Source organism: Argopecten irradians, chromosome 11, assembly GCF_041381155.1.
Source record: "Argopecten irradians isolate NY chromosome 11, Ai_NY, whole genome shotgun sequence".
Lineage (NCBI taxonomy): Eukaryota > Metazoa > Mollusca > Bivalvia > Pectinida > Pectinidae > Argopecten > Argopecten irradians.
This window is the reverse complement of record NC_091144.1, coordinates 32,406,967-32,418,267: the sequence shown is the minus strand read 5'-3', so window position 1 is coordinate 32,418,267 and position 11,301 is coordinate 32,406,967. Positions and strand designations below refer to the sequence as shown.

Sequence of the window (11,301 nt, the reverse complement as noted above, 5' to 3'; positions counted from 1 at the left end):
CTAATTTATCTAATTTATCAAAATACATCGTAAAACTCATCTCAGTCATTCTAAATCGTAATATTTTTTTCCAGAGGGAGACCCGAGGACCCCCGACATCCAAAATCGAGAGACTTCGGCGTTGTTGCGCTAATTTGTGTATTCATTAATTTCCAGTTAGATGTGTACAAGGATTATATGTTGATATATGAAAAAAAGTTTCTTGGAGGGGAGGGTGTGTTACAAAATATTGAGGACCATTGCCCCCCATTACGTTTCATTTTCCTACGCCACTGCCTGCCTCTACAAAAGTCAAACATGGATAAATATGTACCTACATGTATTTAATACCTATATATATATAGGAAATCTCGCGGGAAGACTTTGGATGTGACGCAGACAGGGTGACTTAATATACAGGGTGACGCATAAGCAGGTTTGACTGTATTCTTAAATTTTCGACACGGATTTGTTTGTTTGTTTGTTTGATTAATTAACGTCCTGTTAACAGCTATGGTCATGTAAGGACGGGTCCCCAGTATGTTGCGTGTATGTCGTGCGAGGTGCGTGTTTTGGGAGACTGAGGTATATTCATGTTGTGTCTCCTTGTATAGTGGAACTGTCCTTTTCAAAGGAATAAACAAATTGGGTTTTCATCTAAATATTGAATTTAGTGTGCAGTGTTGAATTTTGGAGTTAAACAAAATATATTTACGGTATACTGTATTTATTTCATGATATTTAAAGTTGATTCAAGAACAATAAGTTGAATAATTCATTTTCCTGAAATAAATTTCATACGAGAAATATTTCTGAAATAACGATTTCAACACCAATAAAACCGGTCAGAATCCAAGTTTCATTTTTATAATTCTTTATTAATTACTAAAATTATCAATTCATCATCTCTTCAAAGACAAAAAAAAAAATCATAAGTTAACATAGCCGTATCATCATATCCATTTAACATTTAAGAATATTTTCGGAAAAATATAACATTAGAAATATTACGCTTTCCGGATATATTTTGGTTTCCTTTTCAGAAAATGACATGGATTGCTTTGACGACTTTTGACTAATAAATCATGGCCAGATACTTTTTTAAAATAAAAGGTACATTATTTCGTTACGTATAAAATTCAGATTTATTTTAAATTCACAAGAACGTTAGTCGGTAACATTAAAAAAGCTTCATGTAATGCATCGGACTTTAGCAAGTCTTCGTAAGAACTGTACTGGTTGGCGACATATTATCGTGATTTTTGCTTTCCAGGCTTTTGAATAATAATAAAACATGGCCAGATATTTTTGCCAAATAAAAGGTACATTATTTGGTTACTTATAACACTCAAATTTCTTTTGAATTTATAAGAACGATAACGTCAAGAAAACTTCATGCAATGCATCGGACTTTAGCAAGTCTTCGTAAGGCAACCGTACATTACACGCCAATATAAGTTCATTTGTCACTCTTAGTAGCTCGTATATATATAGATCTAAATTATCATTATGTTTTGTAAGCTTATGTTGATAAACTTTGTACTTTTCCCGTTCAATATAACGCAGTTGTCGATAAACAAAAGGCACAACTAGCTCCCAGTGACAGAACAAAGGAGGAACCTCATAACCATTAACTTTTACTGCGCAATAATATCATCAGATATAGTTCGTCAATGCAACCGAAACAAAAACATCTATAACCGTTATAAGAACTTTCTTTTGCAATTATCTTCCTAACATTTCATTACATTAATCGATCAGTAGCATGAATTACGTAAAATTGAAAGAAAAAAAACATACACAATCCAAAATCCACCGAAAGTCTGCCACGGAAGAAGACATCGAAGAAGGCGTTGTTCGTGATTTTTGGGTCCATACATGACGCGTAGGTTTACATAAATCATAGAGTCCCTACTGAACCCTTAAAACATACCGTCTATGGTGCATATGTATGTACAAATTCAATGTTTGTGTTTTTGAATACTGAGTTTCGATTTATTCATACTATCAAGTAATATGTAAAATGAACAAAACAACTTTTAATTTTCATTGCGGAGTGGTTTTATTGCTTAAATGTGCACAAGCTCTCCGAGCGTACCTAAGAATGCTGTTTCACAGCATCAAAAACCGCGTTTCCATTGGTCTATTGAACCTAGTCACATCCAATCAGAATTTGAAAGCAAGAATTTCAATTCTGACGCGAGATCCGCTAATTATATAAGGGTTTCAGGGAGAGTATCCTACAGAATACCATAGGTTAGCGTAATAGACTCGTGTAAGTATTTTTTAACTCCTGTCTTTTGTATCATTTCTAAAATCTCACTCATGTATATTAAATTTCATATCAAACAACCATTCGTTGTATAACCTCTATGTATATATCCATGTTTCACAGTGAAAAAATCATGTGTTAACCTCCATAGCAGCTGATTAGAGTTTATACACTAGAGAGTGTAAATACCTACAGTGCCCCCATTGGTCACTTTCACCTTTGGACAATGTCGGGAATCTCTATTTGACATCAGAGGCTCAATACGTTATAATTTAATTTACGAAAAACGTCGGACTCCAACTGTAGAAACCATGCATACAAAAGGAATGCTTTTGTTACAACAATATATCCCAGGGTTCATTGCGGCTCTCTGAATGATGTAGACTGGTTCCTAGATTTGTTCTCTTCCCTTAGTTCTCTTTTCCGCCAGGCTGTGCCCCGCCACTACATGTAGGTTGGTTTCCGCCTCAGTTACCTCCCTTGCGTACGATTCACTGAGCGAAGCGCAACCTGGCGGAGACACGAGAACTAATAAGGGGAGGGAACCAGTCTACAGAATGAGGGGCGCAATGAACCCCGGGTATAGATTGTTGGTGCAGACATATCAAAATATGTTTATTCTACGTATTTGAAAGAGAAATAAAATCCCTCTCTTAGCAGTAAGCATAATAATCAATGTCATCAAAACGCTCATAAATAAGTCGAGATTTATTCCATTAGTGGAATGTAATGGAGAAAACATTAAGGCCAATAAAATCCGAAATATGAAATGCATATTCTGGAAGCTTAGTAACGGTCATTAATTTCGTAACTTTACATCCGGACCCAAAGCTAGCCTCGATTTCGTCTGCAGTAACACAATATGGCGGACCTTTGCCGAGGTCACGTTCCACTATCTCTGACAAATATCCCGTGTCGGGACTTATTAAAGATTTCATCAACTTAAAATATCTTTTTCTATCATCGAATTCAAGAGCCTCCATTGACCCTCGATCCCACACACCACTAAATCCAGATTCAATATCAGCTGAGAAGTCAAATATATCACAAAAATAAAGTCGTATTTTGTTGTCACGTGACCGGAATAGTTTGCCTTTCACAGACGGAACTTCTTCAACGGAATATTCAATATTTTGTTCTGTGAAGAATTCCACCAAACCCATTTCTGCTGCTTCCACTCCAACAACTTCGTTTCCTCGATCGGCCAACCATTTAATGTCCACGGATTTGCCACACAAGGGAACGAATATCTTGTTCTTGGCTGCAGGTTTGTTGACGAGTATGTCGTAGTGGTTAGCAAGTCCTTCGTGAACATCTGACATGTGCCACGGGGTGCAGTCACTCTCCCAGTTATTCAGCCATCCTTGGATCTGATCAGATGCCATTTTTAACAAATACCTAAATGAAATAAACAGACGTCGATAACAAACAAAATGATTAATTAAAAATATTATAAATATTGTATATATAGGATCTTACGTGAGTGGCTATGTAACATGAAATTTATCAAACGATTTCAATGATTTGATACGCCACGAGCCTTTAGGCGAGTGGCCACGAGCCTTTAGGCATGTCAAATTATTTAGCGACTTTGATAAATTTGGTATTTATCACATAGCTTTTATTAATAGAAATACAAGTAAAACTTTAATTTCGTATCTATATAAAATAGTACAAATCCGGCTCGGATGTGACGTTACCGGCTTCTGAGGCAATGATGCGACGTCATTCAATGTACAATGTATATAGATTACAACGTCAAACCTACATGTGACGTCATAATCGTGTTATTACTCGTGTTTCTTACGATATTTATGACATGGCTGATCAAGTCAGTTATGTGATAAACGAACTGATTTCCGCGTAAAATTAAATCATGGATTTAGCGGGCGCTTAAATTCGCGAAAATATCGCCCTTGAGTATTTTTCAAGCATGTAGGGTTAGGAAATTATGCGAGCCTACTTCGCAGAATAATAAACAGCCGTGAAAACAGACGTCATGCATGGAATCACGAAATTAATTTGCCACTAAAATAAATTGAATTTCTTATTTGTTGTAAACACCTGTGATCACATCTTAACTGAAATCAGTAAGTAGGTACAGAATACAGTATAATTGTTGTAAATAACCTGTAATTAGTCGAATCCCGTTTTGATTTACTGAACCCAGATGACCTTTCGTTTTCCACTGTTTCAATGGACTAAAAATACCAATCCTGAATGTAACTATGCAAATATCTATGGACTCAAAATACATGCATCTATTTTAGTGAATTTGAGATTTTAGATGGATATAATTTACAGATTTCTCTAGTACATATATATGTATCAATCATAAAACTTTGTTAGTGTTAATATGATGTTGTACTACCCTGGTAGAATCACATAACGACAGAGTGCGAAGCCAGAGGCCATTATTTTAAATCATATGAGGATGGTTTAACATTATTTTAACCAAATCGAATGTTTTTTTTATGTATTTGATATGATTTCTTTGTTTTTTAAGAACATCCTCACTCCGTTCCAAGTTCATTACAAGAAGAAGATGATGGCACAACCCTGTCCTGCCAATAGGACGTTAGAATTAAATCGTAACTGTTGCCTACATCCATGATCGTAAAGGGCGACTATTTCCTGTTTTGGCCTTGTGTTAATCGCACGCCCCTGTGTGGACGGTTCTCTTGTTCTGTCCCATAACCGAGGTACTTCATAATCTTTAAAAGTGATAGTTTCTGTCCCAGCCTAGCACAGACTTGAAGTGAGCAAAGAGAACTAATGGGATACAACCAGCATACTCTAAAATGTATTCGTCTTGGTTGTAACTTGAAAGTCTGAGTTTCAACTCTTAAAGGGACAATTCAGTCAGGCCAATTCTTTTACATAACTAAGAAGCAAAATATGGCATAAATGTATTGTTCTACATTTCTTATGAAATATATAACGTAAAACATTGACAAATTCCACAACATTGTTAAGTATTTTAATTAATATCGTTTAAATATCAAATCGTTGATCAATACGATTAAGCAGGTACAATATGGACGCTGTACCCATACCCGAGCAAAAGTCAGGCACGTTAAACAAATAAACTACATAACCACTGAGAAGGTGGTAAAATGATTTTTAGGTAAGACAATTCACCTAATAAGGTAAACACAGGACGATTTGAGCAGTTCTAGACAAAAGTTGCATTACTCTATGAGCATATGAACAAGGGACAGGGTTCGGCATACGAGAAGTTCGACCACAATGTGTAATGGCGGACAGCGAGCGAGTTTGAACATCTACACACATGTCACAACCATGGGCTTTTCAGGCATATCACAGTAAAACCGATTTATATACTTTCCATTAGAACTGGGTTTTTCCGATATATGTACAAATTTTAATGTTCTCTTAGACTGAATTGTCCCTTTAAAGTGAAAAGGTAAGAAATGGAGACTATGACAGGATACTCATACTTTAATAGTTAACAATAACACTTCAGTTTTATACTAAAAAAATTAAAAACCAAAAGAATGAATTAGAACAATTAGATAACTGTCAACAAAATATGTCGATTGACAAAATTTAGCGTTAGCAAAGATCTGCAAATTGTGTACCACTAAAAGGAGATTTTTTTTTAATTAATACAATTTTATTGTTGAATAATAAAAGAATTGGACACAAGTTATATCAACTCATTCAGTCGAAGCTGTTTGGTACCTCTCAGTCATTCGGTGTTATTGTCATTTGTCAACTTCTTTTTAAAAATTGTTCTTCTTTTCACTACAGGACCTTGCAATTATTGAAAGTGAAGTCGAAACACATTTACAGCTTTCACTATGGCCAGAAAATCTGGTGGTGTTTTCGTCACTTCTAGTAGTTTAACAACCTTACATCCCGGACCAAAATTACTCTCTACGACATCAACTGGAACACAAAATGGTGGTCCTTTGTCTAATTCACGATCTGGCATCTCCAGCAAGTAACCAATTCCTGGATAAACAAGCGTTTTCATGACCCTGGCGCATTCGTCCCGATGTTTTGGTTCCATTGCTTCATATGAGCCTCGATCCCATATTCCACTAAACCCGGATTCAATATCGGCGGAGAATAAAAACAAATCACAACAGTAAATTTTGATTTTTTGATCATTTGATCGGAAAAGTTTTCCTTTCACAGAGGGGACATCCTCGGTGGTGTATTCAATGTCATGCTCCGTAAAAAAATCCTTCACAGCTGTTTCCGATGCTTCCAGTCCGACAATCTCGTTCCCGAGGTCTGCCAGATATTTCATATCGACAGTCTTCCCGCAAAGAGGTACAAAGATTTTGTTCTTCGCTTTCGGTGACGTCATCAGTATCTCCGCATGTTTCTCAATAGCTTCGTGCACAAAATCCAGGTGCCATGGTGCCTTTTTCTTTTCCCACAAGTCTAGCCACTCGTTCAAGTTTTCGGAATCCATCTCGTCTCAGTTTGTATTTTTTGGCCTGGTTAACAAAAACGCATGCACGTGATTTAAGATGTGTTGATTTACACAATGATGTTAGATGAGACTCGCATATCAATCCTTGTTTTATACAAACGCAACATCTCGGCGAAGTTTCTGTCAATCTTCGAAGATTATCGAAACTTTCCGAAGATTGCCGGAAATTTCTCAGAAATGTCGCGATTCATCATGTTGAATTATATTTCCCTTTCTGGTGTATTTTGATAACGAATTACTGAATTACTTTCACTTATTGCCCCATCATTCTATTCTATCAGATCTAGCTATAGTTACTTCCCTTCGTTTCACTCAGCAAGTGTTGACAATATCAACATCTTGGAGAAATTTCCGGTAATCTTCGGAAATATAGCTGTTATATTTCCGAAAATTTCCAGAATTCCCTTGAGGTGTTGCGATTGACAGTACTTATGGCAAGCCAACTTAACATTTATTGAAGGAGCAAGGTATATCCCGTATTTAATCGAATTATATAAGATATCTAATATAATTATATAGGATATTTTATATATATCTGAGATTTCTAATAAGATATCTTATATAGCATATTATAAGAAATCTCAGATAGTATATAAGATATCTTATATGTTATATAAGATATCTTATAAAGTATATAAGATATCTTATAAAGTATATAAGATATCTTATAAAGTATATAATATATCTCATATAACATATAAAATATCTCATAAAGTATATAAGATATCTCATATATTATATAAGATATCTTATATAATTATATAAGATATATCTCATATAAAAATTAAATAAAATCTCATATAGAATTTAAGATATCTTATTTAATTTTCTTTATAAGATATCTTATATAGGATATCTTGAATAATATATTAGATATCTAATATAATTGAAATATCGTTGCTATATCAGATATCTTATATAGAATGATATTTCGTAGCATTTAAAACCAGAAACTAAGTTCTCCCTCGAACATCATTCGGAGCACTTCGGAACACATCTAAGAATCGTTCGTAATGACAGAGATAGCACTGAAATGAATAATCAATCGCAGTTTGGTTGCATTCAACGATGTATTGAAAACACAGAAGTAGTTAATTCCCATTACTCTAGTTGTCAATTCGAACATGGCGGCAATAAATATATTGGCTATAATGGTGACCTATCTATACATGCATAGTTTTGTCTCGTTCAACCAAACGCTTGATACTGGCGTAGCATGCGAAGCCAATAAGAGTCTTGCTGAACGAGTAGTAGTATACTTTACAGCTCTCTATCACTTCCGGGTAGGGAGACTTCATTTCTGGGCCTTTGTTGAAATCTCGTTCCTTTATAATATATCTTATAATCAACGAGATTTCAATTATATAGATAACTTAAATGATATATCTTATACACGATATAAGATATCTTATATAGGATTAATTAAAAAACATATGAGATATCTCATATAAGATATCTGATATCGTATATAAGATATCTTATATAGTATATAAGATATCTCATATACTATATATATGAGATATCTTATATTTCAATCAAGATATCTTATATACAATATATATGCAGTGAAATTAAGGATCGACTTTGCTCTTTGAATAAATGTCATGTTGGCTTGCCATAAGTACTGATAGAAGAGAAGTAACTCCTAATTTTGATAGATACTTACACAATCGCGAGATCAAGAAGAAATTTTCGGAAAGTACATATTGTATCGATATTTAAGAACTAATTTCATAGAAAGGGAATAGTCTTGAGTGATACTTTTATAAACGGAGAGTAACGAAGGGAAGTAACTCTGATAGATGCAGAACGCCACGTGACGACTCTCCGTCAATCTTCTGTTGGTCTACACTGTACATGTATATATATATATAAATATATGACAAAAACACATATCAAATATCGGAATGAACCACAGGCTACATTTCGAAACCTTCAGCACTGTACATGTATATATATATATATATATATATGACAGTGTGTACGTCGTGTCAAGTCCCTGTGATATGTATTCAAATGTAATTTACTTCCTCTTTGATCAGTGTCGTATGTTTTACCTGCATGATGCCATCTTATACATTATAAACTTGTATACTGTTGACATAAGAATGTCTCTATACATATAGGACTTGAGTTATATCATATGTAAGCAATGAAGCATATATACCACATCGAATTTTCAAAAGTAGCATGAAATGCATACATGTACATGTATATTGCATGTATGTATTTGTATCTCGTATCTTGCTCAGTATCCTAATGTGAACGCATATTCCTTCCACTAATAACGTGAACTCACCCTGATATCTTCCGTTCCGTCCTATATCCCACCAGGTTTATATAACGTCCCATAAATTCACCCCAAGTTGTGACCGGTCCATGCGTTCTGAATGAGTTCAACAGGAATCGCTTTCGTAAACAACGCACAGGCACAATGTATATATAACAAACAAGAGCCATATCGATTGCCGCTAGCTGTTCAGAATTATAAAAAAAATCACATCATGCCAAATTCAAGTATTATTGGGAGAACCATACGTTCTGAACTTTTGAGTAAATTTCATGGACAGTGCTATGTTTTTGTTGTGTAAATATATATATAGGTCAATGTACATGTAGTACACAGGATATAGCTACTCTCGAAACGCCATCTAAAGAACGGCCTAACTAATATTGCTGATATAATTTCCTGATTTTGATGTTATAATTACCCAATAAATATAAATAGTATGCATGGAATGTGTATACCACATACATGTAGCTTGAGGTGGTGAAATGTGTGCAAGTTTCGAACAGTTACATTGTACATGCACATTGTAATGGAATCCTCGATACTCCAGGGGTTCCGATCACTTACGATCTGTGATCGTATAGGTTTTATAGGGGCAGTTGACAGGTACAGTACTGATCGGTGTTTTTTTTTTCTCTGGGACTCTGGCTTTCCTCCACCAACAAAACTGTCACGTCCTTACATGAAACTGGCTTTTAAAAGGACGCTAATCTACTAAAAATAAAATAAAACTAATATGTTATTTTATACATTAGGACATCGTAGCAGTAGATGACACACGAAAAAATATTCCCTAACCGGTTGTCAACTTAACCTAGAAAAAAGACATTTCTCTACCAGATCTGTATCCTTCTGAAATGAACCACAGGCTGCAATCCGAAACCTTCGGCACTTTCCGTAAACGAGAAAAAATATAACAAATTTCCGAAGATTGTCTTAAATTGCTCCGAAATGTTGCGATTGGTATTTTCTCGTTTACAAAAAGTTCCAAAGGTTCCCGCTTTCCACAGGCTGAAGTCCTATTCCCTTAAACGTTGTACAGCAATTTTATATATACTTTTATATATGGTTTGCAAGCGCCTGTGGAATAAACTACCAGAATATATAGTATGAGCAATAAATGAAAACTCGTTTATAAATAGTTGGATAATCATTGGAAATATCGGGAACTTTTTCAATTATAAAGCATTAATGATATCGTAGAAAACTATTATTTTGTGTCGTGTTTCTCAGAAATTATTGATGTATTTTTTTTTCTTATATAATAGATTCAGAACAATTCCAGAACAGGAACTTTTTAGTTCTTCTACAACGGACTCCTACATTTATAGTACAATACAATATAATACAATTTATTTTATTAAAGTGTCACATTTGTACTTAAAAATTCATTCTTCTACTATACATTTTATAAATTGTGTTTGCTAACATATAGTTTTAAAAAATGGTTAAATTCATATTCCGGTTATGGTATAGCTTTATAGTTAAATAAGTATTTTCTGATTTTCCTTATATTGTACATACAGTCTATCTTTAAAATCAGTTTATTTTGAATGCTGAAACAACATCATCGGGTAGACTGATGGCTTCCATCTTATTTACTATGAAATTGGTACTACGTAATTATGTCATTTCATTTCAAAATATTTTATTGAACAATACAAGTTATGCAGGAATTACAGAGAAAGATAAATATATTATTGTATTGCTAAATGGATTGGACAACAGGCAAAGCCTATATAGGTCCTCTCCAGAAATCCGGTTTTACTTAACTAATTAATTATTGATAAATAAATATAGGTATTGTTGTCTCAGTATATAAATATAATAGAAATGAAAAGAAAATAGTATAATATTAGGAGCATACCCAAGCGGGCCATAGAAAAGAAAATAACTATTTACAACAGATAGGCAAATAAGTAAATATATTCTTAAATGAATAGGTAATAAATAGGCAATCTCTTTTATAGAACGTAAATTAATTTATACATATCACATCCCACATCCACACACACCCTCTCATACTGGCCTTAAATATATCAATACATGCATATATTTTAATATTATGTCATTGATTGCTAAATGCAGCTATGCGAGCCAAAATAAAACTTTTCTTATTAACTGTATTCTTACTTTAAGATTACCTTTGATAAGATATGTAAACATATGTGTTGAATTGATATTCAATAACACAAACTTATATTAAAGTCCATGTAGTTAAGCCAAGATTAAATTTTCTGTCACATTTAAAAACAACAAGCATTGCAACAGAGATAAAATCATAAATTAATT

General features: G+C 34.0%; 1 protein-coding gene across 2 annotated transcripts; it reads right to left on the bottom strand.

Moving 5' to 3' along the window:
• Positions 1-2,022: 2,022 nt before the first annotated feature.
• LOC138335335 (probable thiopurine S-methyltransferase) lies at positions 2,023-9,300 on the bottom strand. 2 transcript variants are annotated; one of them, XM_069284373.1, is made up of 2 exons: positions 9,019-9,300; positions 2,023-3,649 (listed from the first exon to the last, which is right to left on the bottom strand). In XM_069284373.1, exons 1-2 carry the CDS (start codon positions 9,177-9,179, stop codon positions 2,968-2,970), a joined length of 843 nt encoding a protein of 280 aa, XP_069140474.1. In that variant the 5' UTR covers positions 9,180-9,300; the 3' UTR covers positions 2,023-2,967. The 2 variants fall into 2 exon arrangements, with proteins under 2 accessions (XP_069140474.1, XP_069140475.1); XM_069284374.1 differs by lacking the exon at positions 2,023-3,649 and adding an exon at positions 5,699-6,723 and having other exon boundaries at positions 9,019-9,270.
• Between the last annotated feature and the right edge of the window lie 2,001 nt (positions 9,301-11,301).